This window comes from Oncorhynchus tshawytscha, unplaced genomic scaffold (assembly GCF_018296145.1).
Source record: "Oncorhynchus tshawytscha isolate Ot180627B unplaced genomic scaffold, Otsh_v2.0 Un_scaffold_7589_pilon_pilon, whole genome shotgun sequence".
NCBI classification, from domain to species: Eukaryota; Metazoa; Chordata; class Actinopteri; order Salmoniformes; family Salmonidae; genus Oncorhynchus; species Oncorhynchus tshawytscha.
The window spans coordinates 864,285-882,500 of NW_024609826.1; the positions used below are offsets into that span (position 1 = coordinate 864,285).

The 18,216-nt window shown below is 46.0% G+C and overlaps 2 protein-coding genes across 16 annotated transcripts in view; one reads left to right on the forward strand and one right to left on the reverse strand.

Annotated features, from left to right (window-relative positions):
- The first annotated feature begins 1,546 nt into the window (after window positions 1-1,546).
- ccka (cholecystokinin a) lies at window positions 1,547-5,524 on the forward strand. Its single transcript, XM_024389445.2, has 3 exons — window positions 1,547-1,679; window positions 2,916-3,176; window positions 4,677-5,524. Exons 2-3 carry the CDS (start codon window positions 2,918-2,920, stop codon window positions 4,814-4,816), a joined length of 399 nt encoding a protein of 132 aa, XP_024245213.1. The 5' UTR covers window positions 1,547-1,679; window positions 2,916-2,917; the 3' UTR covers window positions 4,817-5,524.
- A 3,887-nt stretch (window positions 5,525-9,411) lies between these two features.
- trak1a (trafficking protein, kinesin binding 1a) overlaps window positions 9,412-18,216 on the reverse strand; it is an 84,351-nt gene continuing 75,546 nt past the window's right edge. For 12 of the 15 annotated variants that reach the window (XM_042319121.1, XM_042319120.1, XM_042319108.1 and 9 more), the window contains 4 exons: window positions 17,683-17,990; window positions 15,931-16,356; window positions 14,475-14,577; window positions 9,413-10,486 (listed from right to left, as the gene is read on the reverse strand). In XM_042319121.1, coding sequence (XP_042175055.1) covers window positions 9,661-10,486; window positions 14,475-14,577; window positions 15,931-16,356; window positions 17,683-17,990 — 1,663 coding nt within the window. In that variant the 3' untranslated portion in view covers window positions 9,413-9,660. Of the gene's footprint in view, window positions 10,487-13,922; window positions 14,023-14,474; window positions 14,578-15,930; window positions 16,357-17,682; window positions 17,991-18,216 lie in introns of all 15 variants that reach the window. The other 3 variants (XM_042319115.1, XM_042319116.1, XM_042319122.1) reach the window with 2 other exon arrangements.

Consider the following 18,216-nt stretch of genomic DNA (forward strand, 5'->3'; position numbering starts at 1 on the left):
GGGGAGGACTGTTTAATTCTCTAACGATACAGTGTATGAATCACAGGAGGCTGATGAGGGGAGGACTGTTTAATTCTCTAACGATACAGTGTATGAAACAGGAGGCTGATGAGGGGAGGACTGTTTAATTCTCTAACGATACAGTGTATGAATCACAGGAGGCTGATGAGGGGAGGACTGTTTAATTCTCTAACGATACAGTGTATGAATCACAGGAGGCTGATGAGGGGAGGACTGTTTAATTCTCTAACGATACAGTGTATGAATCACAGGAGGCTGATGAGGGGAGGACTGTTTAATTCTCTAACGATACAGTGTATGAATCACAGGAGGCTGATGAGGGGAGGACTGTTTAATTCTCTAACGATACAGTGTATGAATCACAGGAGGCTGATGAGGGGAGGACTGTTTAATTCTCTAACGATACAGTGTATGAATCACAGGAGGCTGATGAGGGGAGGACTGTTTAATTCTCTAACGATACAGTGTATGAATCACAGGAGGCTGATGAGGGGAGGACTGTTTAATTCTCTAACGATACAGTGTATGAATCACAGGAGGCTGATGAGGGGAGGACTGTTTAATTCTCTAACGATACAGTGTATGAATCACAGGAGGCTGATGAGGGGAGGACTGTTTAATTCTCTAACGATACAGTGTATGAATCACAGGAGGCTGATGAGGGGAGGACTGTTTAATTCTCTAACGATACAGTGTATGAATCACAGGAGGCTGATGAGGGGAGGACTGTTTAATTCTCTAACGATACAGTGTATGAATCACAGGAGGCTGATGAGGGGAGGATGGCTCATAATAATGTCCAAAACATGGAGCGGTATTAAATACATGGAGATCATGTGTCTGATGTATTTGAAAAAATTCCACTCCAACCATTACCACTTCCTCCCCAATTAAGGTGCTACCAACCTCCTGTGGTATGAACGTAATCCTGAAAAAACATAATCTCCATGTCCTTCAGTTAGACAACTTGAAAAGAACTTTAAGAGATCGTGCCTTGTGTTTCATTCCCAGGCACACATCCAGATGTGCATCCCCATATTAATCAGGCAGCAGTCTCTCTAATGAGGGAGAAGGATTAGCCTATCACTGTCTGGAGAGGGAGGCTGATGGGGTGGGGGGTGGTGAGGCTGCTGACTGGGGTCTAGGAGAGGGGCTTACTTCTGGGTCATATTCATTAGGAACCAAATGGAAGAAAATGGACAGAAACTATGAGTGATTATACCTACCTAACACCCAATAAAAAAAAGTGTCCTAATGAATACGACCATGGGATCCTTGTTTTTGGGGGAGGGGGGTGTGGGGAGTGGTTGTTATGATCTTTGACCCTCTCCCCCTCTTGTTCCCTAGTGCGTCAGCATCAGAGGAGAGGAGAGAGGAGCGTGGGGAGTGTAGTGGGTCCAGGGTGGTGCCCTGTCCCTCTCTGAAGGAGGCGGGGAGTGTGTCTATCCCGTTACTGCGTCAGCGATGAGCAAATACACGACAGGATGCAAAAGCTCCGCTCCAGGGACCGGCCCTCCCACTCCGGGTATATAAGGGTCAGTCCTGCACCTTCAGGAGAAGTGTCCCGCTGTCTGTTCCAGCTGTACTCCCTCTACTGTACACTCCTCTCCTCTACTGTTATCAGACTGTTGAGCCCAGCCTGTGTGGACTGACTGAAGGTAATTGAACTTTGTGTGGCTATTTATTTTTCTGCTGTGAGGTCGCTGTGGTTATCAGTAAAGAAGCTTAATGAACACTTGGAGCATGGGACTGACTCCTTGCACAATGGGTTCTCTACAATTGAAGTACAGGGTTTAAGTTCAGGTCAATAATCCGACTGGGTTCCAGTCAATTATGTGAGGACGTAATTGTGTTTTTCATATGAAATCTGTCTTGAATTAATGTATCGACATTCATTCACTGTAGCTAGTTTGAGAAATGATGGTGTCCTGATTCCTGTTAAATATCTGATGTATTATTGCTGCCTGAATAAACCTTCCTTTGGAATGCTGTCCTACTATAATTGTTTTAATTCTATACAACCCAGACAGTTCTTGTTTGTTGAATCTACATAAATGATTCACTAGTCCATTGGTGGTATGAAGACATCTTCACCCGGGAGAGTACTTTTCAATGGCTCTTTAAACAGAGAAGAGTCTGTTTTTTCTGCCTCTGAGGCGTCTTATGGTAGAAAAGTAAATTCTCCTGACTGGAAGCTGAAGAAGCCGATAACATGGATCGCTGCCTAATTGTGTTGGTTCTTTCCTCCAGGATTATATTTCAACAGGAAAGACTCATCCATCAGTATTACTTCCCTACAACTTATATGACTGGTCAATTCATATTGGGTGGGAAAGGGCACTTTCATTTTGTTTTAACAAAATGTATTGTTTTGGCTAATTGCCTTCTACCCCTGTGCTGCATAATGCAACAAAAAGGTTTCAGTTGTGTCACGAGAAAAAATATCATGGTATTCCTTGTAAAACGTATTTTTTAAAATAGACTCAAATGTAATACAGATCTATGCAGAGATGTTAATTCATGTTCTCTTTTGATGCTAATCTTTTCTGATGTTCTGTCCTTCTCTCTCTCTCTGTGCCCCCTCCCCCCCCTCTCTCTCTGTGCCCCCTCCCTCTCTGTGCCCCCTCCCCTCTCTCTCTGTGCCCCCTCTCTCTGTGCCCCCTCTCTCTGTGCCCCCTCCCCTCTCTGTGCCCCCTCCCTGCCCCTGTGCCCCCCCTCTCTGTGCCCCCCCCCCCCCCTGTGCCCCTCTCTCTCTCTGTGCCCCCCTCTCTCTCTCTCTCTGTGCCCCCTCTCTCTCTGTGCCCCCCCCTCTCTGTGCCCCCCTCTCTGTGCCCCCCTCCTCTCTCTCTCTGTGCCCCCTGCCCCCCTCTCTCTCTCTGTGTCCCCTCCGTCAGCAATGAATGCAGGTATCTGTGTATGTGTACTGCTGGCTGCGTTCTCTGGCAGCAGTTTGGGGCGCCCATCGCACTCGCAGGATGAGGACAAGCCTGAGCCCCCCCAGCTCGACAGCGTTATGTCTCCCCAACACACACGCCACACCCGCTCAGCACCCTCCAGTGGCCAGCTCATCCCCTTCTCCAAACCGGCAGAGGACGAGGCAGAGGACCCCCGCACCAGCCTGCGCGAACTACTGGCAAGATTGATATCCAGGAAAGGTAAGCCATGGCATCTGTTAAATGTTTGTTCAAGTAAAATAGACCAATGTTAAAGGTTTGTTCCTAAATATCATATCCTAGGGATGTATGTTATCACAATCCTAGTATCCCTCACTCATGAACTAAGTCACCAATTATATTAAGTCATGTATTAAGTCACCGTATTCTCTATGTAGTGCACTACTTTGACCAGGGCACATAGCACTCTGATCAAAAGTAGTGTACTATTTAGGGAATAGGGTACCATTTGGGACTCAGGACAGTGACCTTGTATGAGTTTTGGATTGGCAACATCTCCACTCTGATAGCTTTCCCATCTCTATAGTTGAAGCACTTTTCCTCTGAGAAGGAAGAGAAGTCCCACAGTACGAGAGACAGCCATGGAGGAGAAAGTTGATAGTGGGAATTATCCAGACAGAGGAGGCCTTCCCCCCAGTGGTTTTCATCACGTAACAGAGAGATGAAGAAATATGACATTGTTAGAGAAAGAAAGTCTCCCTCCATCCTTCCTCTCTCTCCTCTGTCATCATTCATCTCTCTGGGTGTTGTCACAACCCAGTCATGGCTGTGTCATGCTGCTGTTGTCTGGCCCTGCTCAAACTGGACTTTTTGACTTTTATAAACAATCAAATAAATGGCTATATTTTGCCATTTTAAAAGGAACTCCACAAACATTGTGTAGGTTAGTGCAGTTTGTAGATATCCTAAAACTCCTCTGAAGAGGGCCAGAACATTGTGTAGGTTAGTGCGGTTTGTAGATATCCTAAAACTCCTCTGAAGAGGGCCAGAACATTGTGTAGGTTAGTGCGGTTTGTAGATATCCTAAAACTCCTCTGAAGAGGGCCAGAACATTGTGCAGGTTAGTGCGGTTTGTAGATATCCTTAACTCCTCTGAAGAGGGCCAGAACATCTACACACATAATAATGAACATTTACACACAGAAGTACATGCCAAAGAATGAAACAGTCAGTGTCTCCAGTGGATTCATAATGACGGACCGGCACCAGTCCCTGGGATGATGCTGAGCGGATGATGCTGAATGGTTCCATCAGATAGCTAGCCAACACTGATTTAGTCAATTAACAAGTGTTTATTTGTTTTAATCCAATAGGTCTTCCCTGATCCCTGGAACAGAAAATGGTTAAGAAACATGTTCTGATCCAACATACCAAGGAGTTGTGTTATCCTGATCCCAAACAGTCATAAGGACGGGATGCTTTCTAGGAATAATTATATTATGTGCTTTCATCTAATGACACAATCAAATGAATAAGGTTATACCAACAGGAGACTCCAGTGCCTCTTACAGTATAGATGCTATGTGACATCTGTCTCTGTGCCAGACATAGAAATATATATTATATCCATATGCATGAGAATATAATGTAGTATTTAAAAGGAGAATCTGGGATTCAAACAATGCACAAGCGCCATTTCTTTGGTAAAAAGCTGAAGGATTGTGCTGGAGAAAAGTAACCCCTCAAATTCCCTGGTTCCAGGATCATTGCAGAGGAGCTCGTCCCTGAGCAGCAGAGCCAGCGGTCCGGGTCCCAGCCACAAGATAAAGGACAGAGACTACCTGGGCTGGATGGACTTCGGACGCCGCAGTGCAGAGGAGTACGAGGAGTACTCCTCATAGAAACAGACGCACCACCACTAAATCCATCTCAATTATCAGAAAACAAAAAAATCATTGTCCCCAAAAGCTAGATTTATTATGATGTATTTGATGTAAATGTGTTTGTAAAACTGATATGAAGCAATATATACACAGTACGTATACAGATTTTTGAAGAAAACAAAAAGTTTGATGCTTTTCTTACATGTACCCAATACACAGTCCGATGTCCTTAAAACACAGATACCTAATCAGACAGATTTTGTAGTAGAATCAACCAAGTCTGCATAATATAACATCCTTCTCCATAGTGTTTCCAAGCACTAAGGCCTTGGGCTCATTGTATTCCTAAGTGCCATGCAGTCTAGTGCTTTTAGTGGGCTCATGGCTTGCTCTATTTGTCATTTACAAATAATGTTACACAACGGCTCATCTGACTCATATTTGCTCCCCCATTATGCTGAACCACAGTTGCCACACATTGTTCACAGCTCTAGTCATCACTGAGCCACAGAGATGCAGCAACATACAGCAAGATCCTCCTCTTAATTCAGAAGGTACAGGGAGGTTAGACAGTGAGAGACGACAGTGGGTGTATTAGCAGCACACAGAATTTAGGTCTGAAAGTGATACCTCCCTGAGCAACTTGTCTTCTTATGGACCCACTGTACCAACAGCAGCCCAGCACATCACTCGGGCTGAATTAAAGAGCAAGAGCGTTTTTGTTAACGAGCCGTCCTCCAAATCTACTTTTTCAGACACACGGCCTTAGAGTGTGATTGTAGCGGCAATAACAGAGGCAATATCACATCTCAGTCACTAAATAGATCAACCGGAACACAGAGGAGACAAATAGAGCCTGGGTTTTTACATTAGACAAAGCACACAGCTTAACAAATATTGGATGGAGTACCACTTGGGTGCATTGGAGAGACAATGGCTTGGCTTGGATTGCACTGTTGTGAGCATAAAGCTTGGCTAGCGCTGCACTAATGCTAGCACAGGTGTCCCTCAATGAGCTGATTTAATTATTTGCGACAGGTTTTCGTTGTGGGATGGGAGGCAGGAGGCGGAGGAGGGGAGGATGAGGGGAAGCAGAGGGGAGAAGGGGAGGGTGAGGAGGAGGGGAGAAGGATGAGGGGAAGTGGAGGAGGAGGAGGATGAGGAGAGGTAGAGGATGAAGGGAAGTGGAGGAGAAGAGGAGGATGAGGAGAGGTGGAGGAGAAGAGGATGAGGAGAAGAGGAGGATGAGGAGAGGTGGAGGATGAAGGGAAGTGGAGGAGAAGAGGAGGATGAGGAGAGGTGGAGGATGAAGGGAAGTGGAGGAGAAGAGGAGGATGAGGAGAGGTGGAGGAGAAGAGGATGAGGAGAAGGGGAGGATGAGGAGGGAGTAGGGAGGGATCTGTTGCATAATAAAGCATGGCAATAAAATACAGAAAAACATGAAACATCTGCTGCTGGGGCTGCGGCAATTACACGTATTGGTGCCCATTTACAACAGACAGTGGCTAACTGCTGGGTCCACATTAGGCTCAATGAGATGCCAGAAGGTTGGGACTGGGGATGGTGAGACCCCACAGGGAGACAGTGATTTGACAGACCTAGAGAGAGATGGCAGGTAGGGGGGATTATGTAGGACCACTAAACATTTCGGAAAACTTGTGCAGATCCCAAAAAGGATGAATCATTTTAGTTCTTTGAATATTTATTTTGGCATCAACAACCTCCTTTGAAGTCTATGATAATGCAAGTCAAACGTCAATTTGATCATCAATTGGTTTGTAAAGACACTAAAAATATCACTAAGAAAACGTGAATATGTTGTATAGAACAAGAGCTCCAGCATATTTAATTGAACAACCTTATAATAATGCAAAAACAAATCAACATAAATAATTAATTGGGGGGTTGCATATTCCAACTCCCCCTAAGACACCCGAAGGGAGTGGAATCATGGCCTTTGTCACCATTGTACAGCACCCCAAGGAGCAATTAGGGTTAAGTGCCTTGCTCAAGGGCACAGTGACAGATGATTTATTTCACCTTGTTGGCGCCGGTATTCGAACCAGCAATCTTTCAGTTACTGACCCAATGCCTTAACCATGAGGCTACCTGCTAGGTTTTATCCATCTGTGAATATCAAGTGGCTTGTTGTTCAAGTGGATGTGTGATCATACCAGATGTTCCCACTAATTACAAACAAAAGAGAGGACTTCCTTGAACATGGAGAAAAGGGCACTGAAAGAGCACTTAGGGGAACAGCTGAATGAGAGTAGTGGGTTTATTTCTGCTGCTGTCTGTAGTAATGGACCCTCAACACAATGCACTTGGTTCCAACAACACTGAAATTCTCAAATAGTCATCTAATTGCATGAAACTGAGGCCAAGATCTTTCCCATGTGAACACGTGTTGTAGCTCGGTCCATATTGTCCTCATAAAGCTGTGTGGGCACCAGTATGGTGAAACACCATGAAACTGAGGACAAGATCTTTCCCATGTGAACACGTGTTGTAGCTCGGTCCATATTGTCCTCATAAAGCTGTGTGGGCACCAGTATGGTGAAACACCATGAAACAACAGTTGTCAAGTACATGTCTTCATAAACGGGATTTCTGGTGATTTGTGCTCCAAACATGATGTTATTATTTTGTCTGTAGTGAACTCCAACCAACACTACATAGACAGATAAATAAAAGACATGAAAGCAAGCAGGTCATATCAATTGTTTTATTGATAATAGCCTTTTTTGCAAATTGGTGCTCTTGAAATTCTGGAACACAAAACCCTTGTTTTTAAACCAGTGTTCTGACCACTTCATGGCCTGAACAACATTTTTGTCCCTTATATATATATTCTAGTATATTAAAAAATAGTTAACATGGCTAAATTCATTGCATACATACCATTTACAATGTACAAGTAGTATAATAATAATTCCCTTTGTGGTTGAAATGCAGTAAAACCATCATTTAAATCAACAGACACATATGGACATAATATTTTCTGCTGTTAATTAATACATTCAAAGGCTATTCAAGTTACACACAATGTCAGCAAGGACGAATCTCTACTTTTGTCAGAAGTTAACGATAAATAATAGGCGTTTCTTCTTTATTTCAACACATATACACTGCATCTATCCAAGATGTAATGAGAGCTCAACTTCTCTGCAGTTCAAGTTAAAACTCGTACGAGGAGGATACCCTCAGAACACAAAGCAGTTGTCTGCTCATATCAGGGAGGAACCAGACAGATCAGTCAGTCCAACAACAATGGAACTATGTAAAGTATGAGGCACTAGGACGTATTCCCACCATCTCTCCATTCCACAACTTCATTTACAGTACAGTGGCTTTAGTTTAAAGCTAACAGTTCAGTCACCAAAGCTTGTTACCAGAAAGATGAAAGTAGAAGAAAAATCTAACTTGTATAATGTTTCTCTCATAAAAGTCAACCGCGTCCCTCCCAGAGAACTCTTCTACACACCTTTTGTATTGGGAGACAGCAGTTAGTGGGCCCTGGTTGAAATGTCCTGTATATCTGATTATCACCTTAACCAAATGACTCAAGCCTTTCTTAGACTATCTAGGCCTATAGGTAAATCTTTCAACAACTTTATACACACACACATGCTCACATACTCGCACTGCACACAAATGTCTATAAATCATGTTGGTCTGTTACAATGTATCCAAGTTCAAACCACAGCCTATTCATTCACGGCAAACATCCATGCATCCCTCTTAGCTTCAAGTGTGGCTCCTTCCCACTCTTTATTTGGATCAACTTTGAGGTGAATAACATGTGTTGTTGCCCAGTATTGTGCTAGCTAGTAGTATGAATACTGTACCTCCAACATTTCATTTCCTCAATAAAGGTCTTAGTTATGTGCATATTGTCATGATGTCACTGAACACCCTTTAATACCACTTAAGGTGCGTTCGTTGGTACTGCTTGCCACTCATTGGCTAATTAACAGGAAGAAACAGTGCTTTCTCTACATGTATACGTTTAGTCCTGGGAATAAAATAAATAGATTTTTAATATGAGTTTACCTGGGCTTGGAAGCGCTCCGTTTCCTAAACAGATAACAGGTGCTACAGTACATCTTCTTCAGCCTACCGATCTGCAGGGCCAATCAACAATAACACAATAACACATCATGGTACTATTTACTGAGGCTTGTAAGCAGAGAGAAAAGAGGACAGAGAAAGAGAGGAGAGGAGAGGAAAGGAGAGAGAGACAGAATAGAGAAAGAGAGGAGAGGAGAGACAGAATAGAGAAAGAGGACAGGAGAGGAGAGACAGAATAGAGAAAGAGGACAGGAAAGAGAGACAATAGAGAAAGAGGACAGGAGAGGAGAGAGAGACAGAATAGAGCAAGAGGACAGGAGAAGAGAGAGAGACAGAATAGAGAAAGAGGACAGGAGAGGAGAGAGAGACAGAATAGAGAAAGAGGACAGGAGAGGAGAGAGACAGAATAGAGAAAGAGGACAGGAAAGAGAGACAATAGAGAAAGAGGACAGGAGAGGAGAGAGAGACAGAATAGAGAAAGAGGACAGGAGAGGAGAGAGAGACAGAATAGAGAAAGAGGACAGGAGAGGAGAGAGAGACAGAATAGAGAAAGAGGACAGGAGAGGAGAGAGACAGAATAGAGAAAGAGGACAGGAGAGGAGAGCGAGACAGAATAGAGAAAGAAAGGAAGACAAAATAATTAGCATTGATACAAAATGCACTGTAAAAAGAAAGGGCATCTCTTTCAGGCACAGAGTTGATTTGTCACAGACTGGGGACTCATACAGCAGCTATATATACATCCAACTCATCTGACAGGTGACAGACAGAAGAGAAAAGTCAACATTCATTCACCCATCATTGAGACTAGTCTGTCTGGGGAGTTTGGAGGAAGAAGCCAGGAGCATGTCTGTGGGGCTGTGGGGCCCCGGGCCCTTCATAGCCATGCCGGCTCCTACCATGGCCGGGTAGCTGCGGTTACGGCGGATGCCTGCGTTCAGAGCGGGGCCGAGGCCCCCTATGGGACTGGTCACCACAGAAGGGCAGAAGTGGGAAGGGCGGTGGAGGCCACTGAGGGGCCCCAGCATGGTGGGCCCCGTGGCCCCTGATAAAGAGGAGCCGGCCCCAGCCACGCTGAAGCGCTTCAGCTTGTCCACCAGCTTCAGATTGTGGACGCTGACGTCAGTCTGACACTCGCTGTCTGCTGACTCACTGCTCTGGGCCTCTGCCCTCACCTCCTTCAGGATGGAGCTGGCCGGCTTCGATGCCAGGAAGTTGTCATAGGGCGGGGCGCTGGGACTGAGTTCAAAGGGGCCCACGGGGCTGCTGGGTTTGGCACAGAGGGAGCGGTGGGTTGGGGAGTTGGGCGGCGTGGAGGGTAGGGTGTCGGGGGGCCGCGGCGGTAGAAGCGACGGTACTCCCCCAGTGAGGATGGAGGTGCTACAGTCTGCCCGGTCCCAGCTCTGAGGGTTGTAGACTGCTGCAGAGATGCCTCGCTCCTGGAGGAGCCGCACCAGACCTCCACTAGTGCTCATGGTCTTGGTGGAGTCTCTCAGGTTGGTGAAGGACTCGGCTGCCAGGCTGAGGCGGCGCGGGGTGCAAGGGGTTGAGCAGGGGGTAGATCTGACGCTGCTGCTGCTGGTCATGACGCAGGAGGCAGTAGGGCCTGACATAAGGCTGAAAGAGGGAGATGAGAGGGACACACACAGACAGTCACACACACATACTGCTATACAGTCAGCCATACTGCTATAAAGTCAGCTATACTGTTATACAGTCAGAAAAACAGTCAGCTATACTGCTATACAGTCAGCCATACTGCTATACAGTCAGCCATACTGCTATACAGTCAGCCATACTGCTATACAGTCAGCCATACTGCTATACAGTCAGCCATACAGTCAGCCATACTGCTATACAGTCAACCATTCTGCTATGCAGTCAGCCATACCGCTATACAGTCAGCCATACCGCTATACAGTCAGCCATACCGCTATACAGTCAGCCATACCGCTATGCAGTCAGCCATACAGTCAGCTATACCGCTATAGTCAGCCATCCGCTATACAGTCAGCCATACCGCTATACAGTCAGCCATACCGCTATACAGTCAGCCATACCGCTATACAGTCAGCCATACCGCTATACAGTCAGCCATACCGCTATACAGTCAGCCATACCGCTATACAGTCAGCCATACCGCTATACAGTCAGCCATACCGCTATAAAGTCAGTTATACTGTTATACAGTCAGAAAAACAGTCAGCTATACTGCTATACAGTCAGCCATACTGTTATACAGTCAGCCATACTTATATACAGTCAGCCATACTGCTATACAGTCAACCATACAGTCAGCTATACTGCTATACAGTCAGCTATACTGCTATACAGTCAACCATTCTGCTATGCAGTCAGCCATACCGCTATACAGTCAGCCATACCGCTATACAGTCAGCCATACAGCTATACAGTCAGCCATACAGTCAGCTATACAGTCAGCCATACAGTCAGCTATACAGTCAGCCATACAGTCAGCCATACAGTCAGCCATACCGCTATACAGTCAGCCAAACCGCTATACAGTCAGCCATACCGCTATACAGTCAGCCATACAGTCAGCTATACAGTCAGCTATACAGTCAGCCACAGTAAGCTATACTGTTATACAGTCAGCTACACAGTCAGCTATACTGCTATACAGTCAGAAATATAGTCAGCCATAGCGCTATACAGTCAGCCATAGCGCTATACAGTCAGCCACACCGCTATACAGTCAGCCACACCGCTATACAGTCAGCCACACCGCTATACAGTCAGCCACACAGTCAGCTATCCTGTTATACAGTCAGCTATACTGCCATACAGTCAGCCATACTGCCATACAGTCAGCCATATAGTCAGTCATAGCACTACAGTCAGCTATAGCGCTATAGAGTCAGTCATACAGTCAGCCACACAGTCAGCTATCCTGTTATACAGTCAGCTATACAGTCAGCCATACTGCTATACATTCAGCCATACTGCCATACAGTCAGCAATATAGTAAGCCATAGCACTACAGTCAGCTATAGCGCTATACAGTCAGCCATACAGTCAGCTATAGTCAGCCATACCGCTATACAGTCAGCCACAGCGCTATACAGTCAGCCACAGCGCTATACAGTCAGCCACAGCGCTATACAGTCAGCCACAGCGCTATACAGTCAGCCACAGCGCTATACAGTCAGCCACAGCGCTATACAGTCAGCCACAGCGCTATACAGTCAGCCACAGCGCTATACAGTCAGCCACACCGCTATACAGTCAGCCACACCGCTATACAGTCAGCCACACCGCTATACAGTCAGCCACACCGCTATACAGTCAGCCACACCGCTATACAGTCAGCCACACTGCTATACAGTCAGCCACACTGCTATACAGTCAGCCACACAGTCAGCTATCCTGTTATACAGTCAGCAATAGTCAGCTATACAGTTAGCAACAGTCAGCCATACTGCTATACAGTCAGCCATACTGCTATACAGTCAGCCATAGCGCTATACAGTCAGCCATACTGTTATACAGTCAGCTATACTGCTATACAGTCAGCCACACTGTTATACAGTCAGCTATACAGTCAGCCATAGCGCTATACAGTCAGCCACACAGTCATAGTCAGCTTTACAGTCAGCTAAACTTTTATATAGTCAGCTTTAGTCAGCTATACTGTTATACAGTCAGCTTTACAGTCAGCTATACTGCTATACATTCCGCCACAGTCAGCGATACAGTCAGCGATACAGTCAGCTATACAGTCCGCTATACAGTCAGCCATGCTGCCATAGAGTCAGCTATGCTCCTCAGCTGTGACAGACACAGCCAGAGCCTAGACCACACAATAGATCTTTCTAGAGCCTAGACCACTCAATAGATCCTTCTGGAGCCTAGACCACACAATAGATCCTTCTGGAGCCTAGACCACACAATAGATCCTTCTGGAGCCTAGACCACACAATAGATCCTTCTAGAGCCTAGACCACTCAATAGATCCTTCGAGAGCCTAGACCACTCAATAGATCCTTCGAGAGTCTAGACCACTCAATAGATCCTTCGAGAGCCCAGACCTCTCAATAGATCCTTCTAGAGCCCAGACCACTCAATAGATCCTTCTAGAGCCTAGACCATTCAATAGATCCTTCTGTGGCCTAGACCACTCAATAGCTCCTTCTAGAGCCTAGACCACACAATAGATCCTTCCAGAGCCTAGACCACTCAATAGATCCTTCTGTGGCCTAGACCACTCAATAGATCCTTCTGGAGCCTAGACCACTCAATAGCTCCTTCTAGAGCAGAGACCACTCAATAGATCCTTCTAGAGCCTAGACCACTCAATAGCTCTTCAATAGGTTGATTTTAGTCTGACCATCATTGATCATCAATGTTGGTTTCTTTTTTTAGCACACAAACTGATGCAGACTAGTACAATAAAATGGAGCTTCCTGGTACAAGGTAAATTAACTAACCAATCTCTGCCCATATCAATATCAGATCAAATAGAAAACAATATTAACATCTCACTGACTATTTCATTCAGAAACCAACAGACAAATCAATGGGACACTGACAAGGTTATCTGGATGTTACCCCAAACACATGCTATTTCAACCCCAGACAACATTTCCTGGAAAACCCCCAAAGGAAATCAGAGACACAGTGCTAACACACCGGTAATTATACAAACCAGTGTTATGAACACTGTTCCAAACATAGTTCTGTAAGCAATGAACACCCACAAGCTTTTAGCATCAATCATCAGACCACAATCAAGTTGTATTGTATGAATCAAGGCCAGGGCCCCATCATTATATTATGGAAGACATTGTCATCTGATCGTCATTGATTAGAGAGTCTCAGCCCGTTGGGGCGGAGCTGTTCTAGATTTGTTTGATTGACAGTTGACAGGAGGGGGGTTAGAGGGTTTAGAGGCCAAAGGAAGCAGAATAGTTAGAAGGGGACAGCGAGGCAGGCTTTGTTATTCCCCGGAACAACCCCAACACTACGGAGTCAGACCCCAAATCCCCTACAATGAGGCCACGCTACTAGTCATGTGACATGCGACAGGTCTCACCCACGGGGCGGGAGGGGGCGTGGCTCAGTGGGCCTGCTGCTCTAAATCAGCCTTCAGAACAACATGATAGAGAGCGGCTTCCTCTTCCTCATCACATGACCTGGAAGGGATGGGGGCAATTCAATACAATCATCTTTATTCAGGAGGGGCAATTATAGCTGTCAGAGGGTGGGTGTGTGTTAAACACACCATGGCTCAGCCAGGGCAAAGGAAAACGTACTTGTGAACGAAATCATGACTAACTTAGTTTTTACATTAATTAATATTATTAATCACTATTTCCTTCAGCAATATGGGTTTATTATGATCCTCTCTGTATTATCATTCTCAGCCCAATGCTGAAAGCCAAGGAGGTTTCCACTGTCTGCAGTGGTAGCGGTTCAGACAGACACTGCCACCTAGTGGCTACAGGGGTACACTGCAGTGTCAGCATGCATCTCCAATGGCACTCCTTTCCCTATATGCTGTAGTGCACTGCTTTGGTCCAGGTCCCACAGTGGATAGGGAAGCCATTTGGGACTCCACCAGTGTGGGGTAAGAGGGTTGTCTAACCTGGGGGTGACTCTGGTCAGCTCGTCTGAGGGGTGCATGATCCGACAGGTGGTGAAGGTATAGGTGGAGCTGGTGTTGGACATGCATTTACCAGGGAAGTGGGCTGTAGACAGGAAGAGAGAGAAGGGAAGAGAGGGAGAGAGAGGGGAAGGGTAGAGGGTTAGTACTGGGCAGAGGAACCAACATTCTTTTAAACACAAAACTTAAAATCAAACACTCAAAGACAGAGTGGAAGGTTTAAAGCTGCATCAATTGCAAAGATGAAACTGCTGTATTTTTGCCTGAAGGAGCCATTTTAAACCACTGAAAACAATTAGATAGGCAGATAAAGGAATGACAATGATTTCAGCAGATTCCTAATATCCCAGGCATGAATAAGTGTTCCACTCTAACATAGGGATTCTCCATAGGGAACACAATGCAGGTTTAACTAAAAGCACTGGAGAGAAGTGGTGTGTTGACTGTTTGGAGCCGTGTGTGGACTCTGCAGTGTTGACTGTTTGGAGCCGTGTGTGGACTCTGCAGTGTTGACTGTTTGGAGCCGTGTGTGGACTCTGCAGTGTTGACTGTTTGGAGCCGTGTGTGGACTCGTGTGTGGTTGAAATAATGCATTGTATAGGGAATAGGGGGCCATTTGGGATGACAGTAGTGTCATGTGAGTTAATGGACAGCTGTGAGAGCATGTTGTTACCAGATCACGTCATCTGATATCACGACAACCAAACCACAGAGACCTGGACACTGGCCATAGGTTGTGCATATTCCATCTGGAGTGTGTGTGTGTGTGTGTAATACGTATATACTACACTATGTAGGTTTACACTAACATAGGACATCTCTAATAATTGGATTTTTGAGTGTTCTTCATGCCTTTGAGATGAAGAATGTTGTGATGGAAGACGAGAACAAAATCACAACAACATGATTTGACACAAGATAGGACACAAATGACTCGAGTGGACGGAAGTGGTGATCAGAACTGGAGGATTCAAATGAATCCGAATTTGTAAGGAAGGATCATGAGATTTTAGGAACAGTGCGAATATGAGGTGGAGATTAAACACAATACTGAAATAAATTCAACTCAATATACTCAAAAGGGGTATGACAGTAGCACACGTCTGGATGAGGTGGGTGTGTCTGGACGAGGTGGGTATGTCTGGACACGTCTGGATGAGGTGGGTGTGTCTGGACGAGGTGGGTATGTCTGGACACGTCTGGATGAGGTGGGTGTGTCTGGACGAGGTGGGTATGTCTGGACGAGGTGGGTATGTCTGGACACGTCTGGATGAGGTGGGTGTGTCTGGAGATGTGTGCATGAGCGTGGAGGGATCGGGGACTGACGGGCAGGCGAGGAGGGGATGGCTATGGCCAATGCATGCCCCAATATCCTGAGGTAGAAGGGCGGGCTAGGGACGTCCGGTGCCTGTGTGACCCATTTAGGAGGCTCCCTCACCGGGCACCCCGTCAGCGGCTGCAGCCTGATCCTGGTTCTCCTGGTTCTCGCTGTCTGGAGGTGCAGGGGACGACAGTGATGTGCTGCCTGGGCCTGTCTCGCCCTCTTCCCTGGCTTCTCCCTCTGGAAGGTTGTTGTTGATGGATCTGCCGCTGCAGGAGGAGGAGCAGGAGGAGGAGCGGGTACGGAGGCCCTGCCGGCTGAGGATGGAGATGCCACTACAGCCGGGGGCAGAGCCTGAGACAGACAGGTCAGACTCCTCCACTACCTCAAAGTCCTCCTCCTCAAAGTCAGTGAACAGGTACATGTGCTCCAGGTCTAGTTCCAGAGGACGGAAGCCCTTAGTGACCACACCAGGCCGCGTGTCCAGGATCCCACCCAGGTTGGGCTGGGCCAGCTGCTGCCACTGGTGCAGGGTGGCCGAGCCTGGGAGGGAGAATATCAAACGTTAGACACGCATATATTATTAAAGTGTAATGATAATGTAATAAATATGAGTATATATTATTATAGTGTAATGATAATGCAATACATGTTAGTGTATACTATAGTGTAATGATAATGTAATTAATCTCAGTGTAATGATAATGTAAGTCATCTGTGTATATTATAGTGTAATAATGTAATAAATGGTAGTGTAACGATAATGTAATAACAGTGTAATAATGTAATGAACTCACAAGTGTTGATTCATTGTGCATGTTAATGGTGTTGTCACCAGGTGGCACTAGAGACCCAGATTAGATACTCTACTAGATGTTTCTTACTACTGTATAACCTGACAGTGACTAAGTCCCAAATGCAACCCTACATCCCTATATAGTGCCCTCTGATCACGTCTCAAATGCCACCCTACATCCCTATATAGTGCCCTCTGATCACGTCCCAAATGCCACCCTACATCCCTATATAGTGCCCTCTGATCTCTGGTGATTTTTCAACCATTTAATCTGACAAAAAAAAAGCAGAAAAACTTGTTGAAAACAACATTTGGAAAATGAATATATTTAGCATTTTAACGTGGGAAAATGTAAGAAAACGTCAATAAAAATGTGAAGAACTTCTCTTTTATTTGGTTAAACGTGTGCTTCATACCTGATCTATAACTGCATCTATCGACTCAAACACAGCATCCAACTTGTATTTCAAACAGTTGCATTCAGGTTCTTTCAGGAGATATAACACAAATATGTAGCAAATCTCTCGACAGCTTTTTGAGGATGCCTGATATGTTTGGAGATGATTTGACATGGACATTAGAGTAACAGGCTGTATGGCTGTTTATTGTAATCTCTCCTTGATAAAACATAGGATGAGAGGCACAGGGCCTCAACGATGCCGTGGAAAAGACCAGCAACAGGTCTGGATTTGCTGTGCATGATGATAACTAAACCAGGTTAAACTAATGTGTTTGGCAGGGCTAGTGGTGGGCCGGTCTAACTCTAAGTAAAGGCTCAGACACACCAATAACGGTTTCTGGAACTTGGCACCCCTGAACGTAATTTGCGAACATATTTATTATGTAGAATCACTTAAAGAGTTTTGGCAGGCAGATGTCGACAGCGGGTGTCCCTAAAACACAGCGTGCTGAACCATCGGCAGACCTAGACTAGATCCACATTCGGTGTGATGTGTGTGAGCCTCAACTCTAACTGTAGATGTGGAACCAGCAGCGGGGGCTGGGTGAGTCAGAAGTAGAAGGAGTACTGTGTCAACCAGCAGCAGGGTGAGAGGTCGTGGGGGAGGAGTCACCTTCCAGTGGCTTGACGATCTGCAGCTTCTCCGGCAGGTAGGAGCGGGAGCTGAAGGAGTACCCAGACCAGATGGAAGAGGGGTGGGTTCCTCCCAGGGACATGATGCTCTCTGTGGGGGTCATACTGCCGTTGTACACCTCTCCCTTCTCCACCAGCCCCTGGAGCTTCCGATCCCTCTCCTCCTCGAAGAACCGCCGCTCGCTCAGGTAGTTGTCCCGCCGCAGGGAGAGACGTCGCAGGGCTGCTTCCAGATCCTGAGAGCCCGGCGTTCCAGGGGTCCCTGGTTTCTTGTTGGAGTCATCCATACTGGGGGGGGGAGAGAGAATAGAGCAGAAGACCACATGAGTCATGGCCATCAACCTGCCTTTGCTGAGGACAGGAGAAACTGTGTACATTGTATTTATTTATTCAATCTAGTCCTATTCAACGCTTCACGTCTATCAAGAGGTCATATAACTGGTTTGCTGCACTCAATGGGACACTGGTCCTGTACATAACAACGTAAATAGCAACAAGACTAGCTGATGACATC

What these genes read in the sequence shown, in the direction of transcription:
- ccka (XM_024389445.2), top strand. Translation starts at nt 2,918, where the DNA reads ATGAATGCAGGTATCTGTGTATGTGTACTGCTGGCTGCGTTCTCTGGC. An exon ending in AAGATTGATATCCAGGAAAG is followed by an intron (nt 3,177 to 4,676) that starts GTAAGCCATGGC and finishes CCCTGGTTCCAG; the next exon opens with GATCATTGCAGAGGAGCTCG.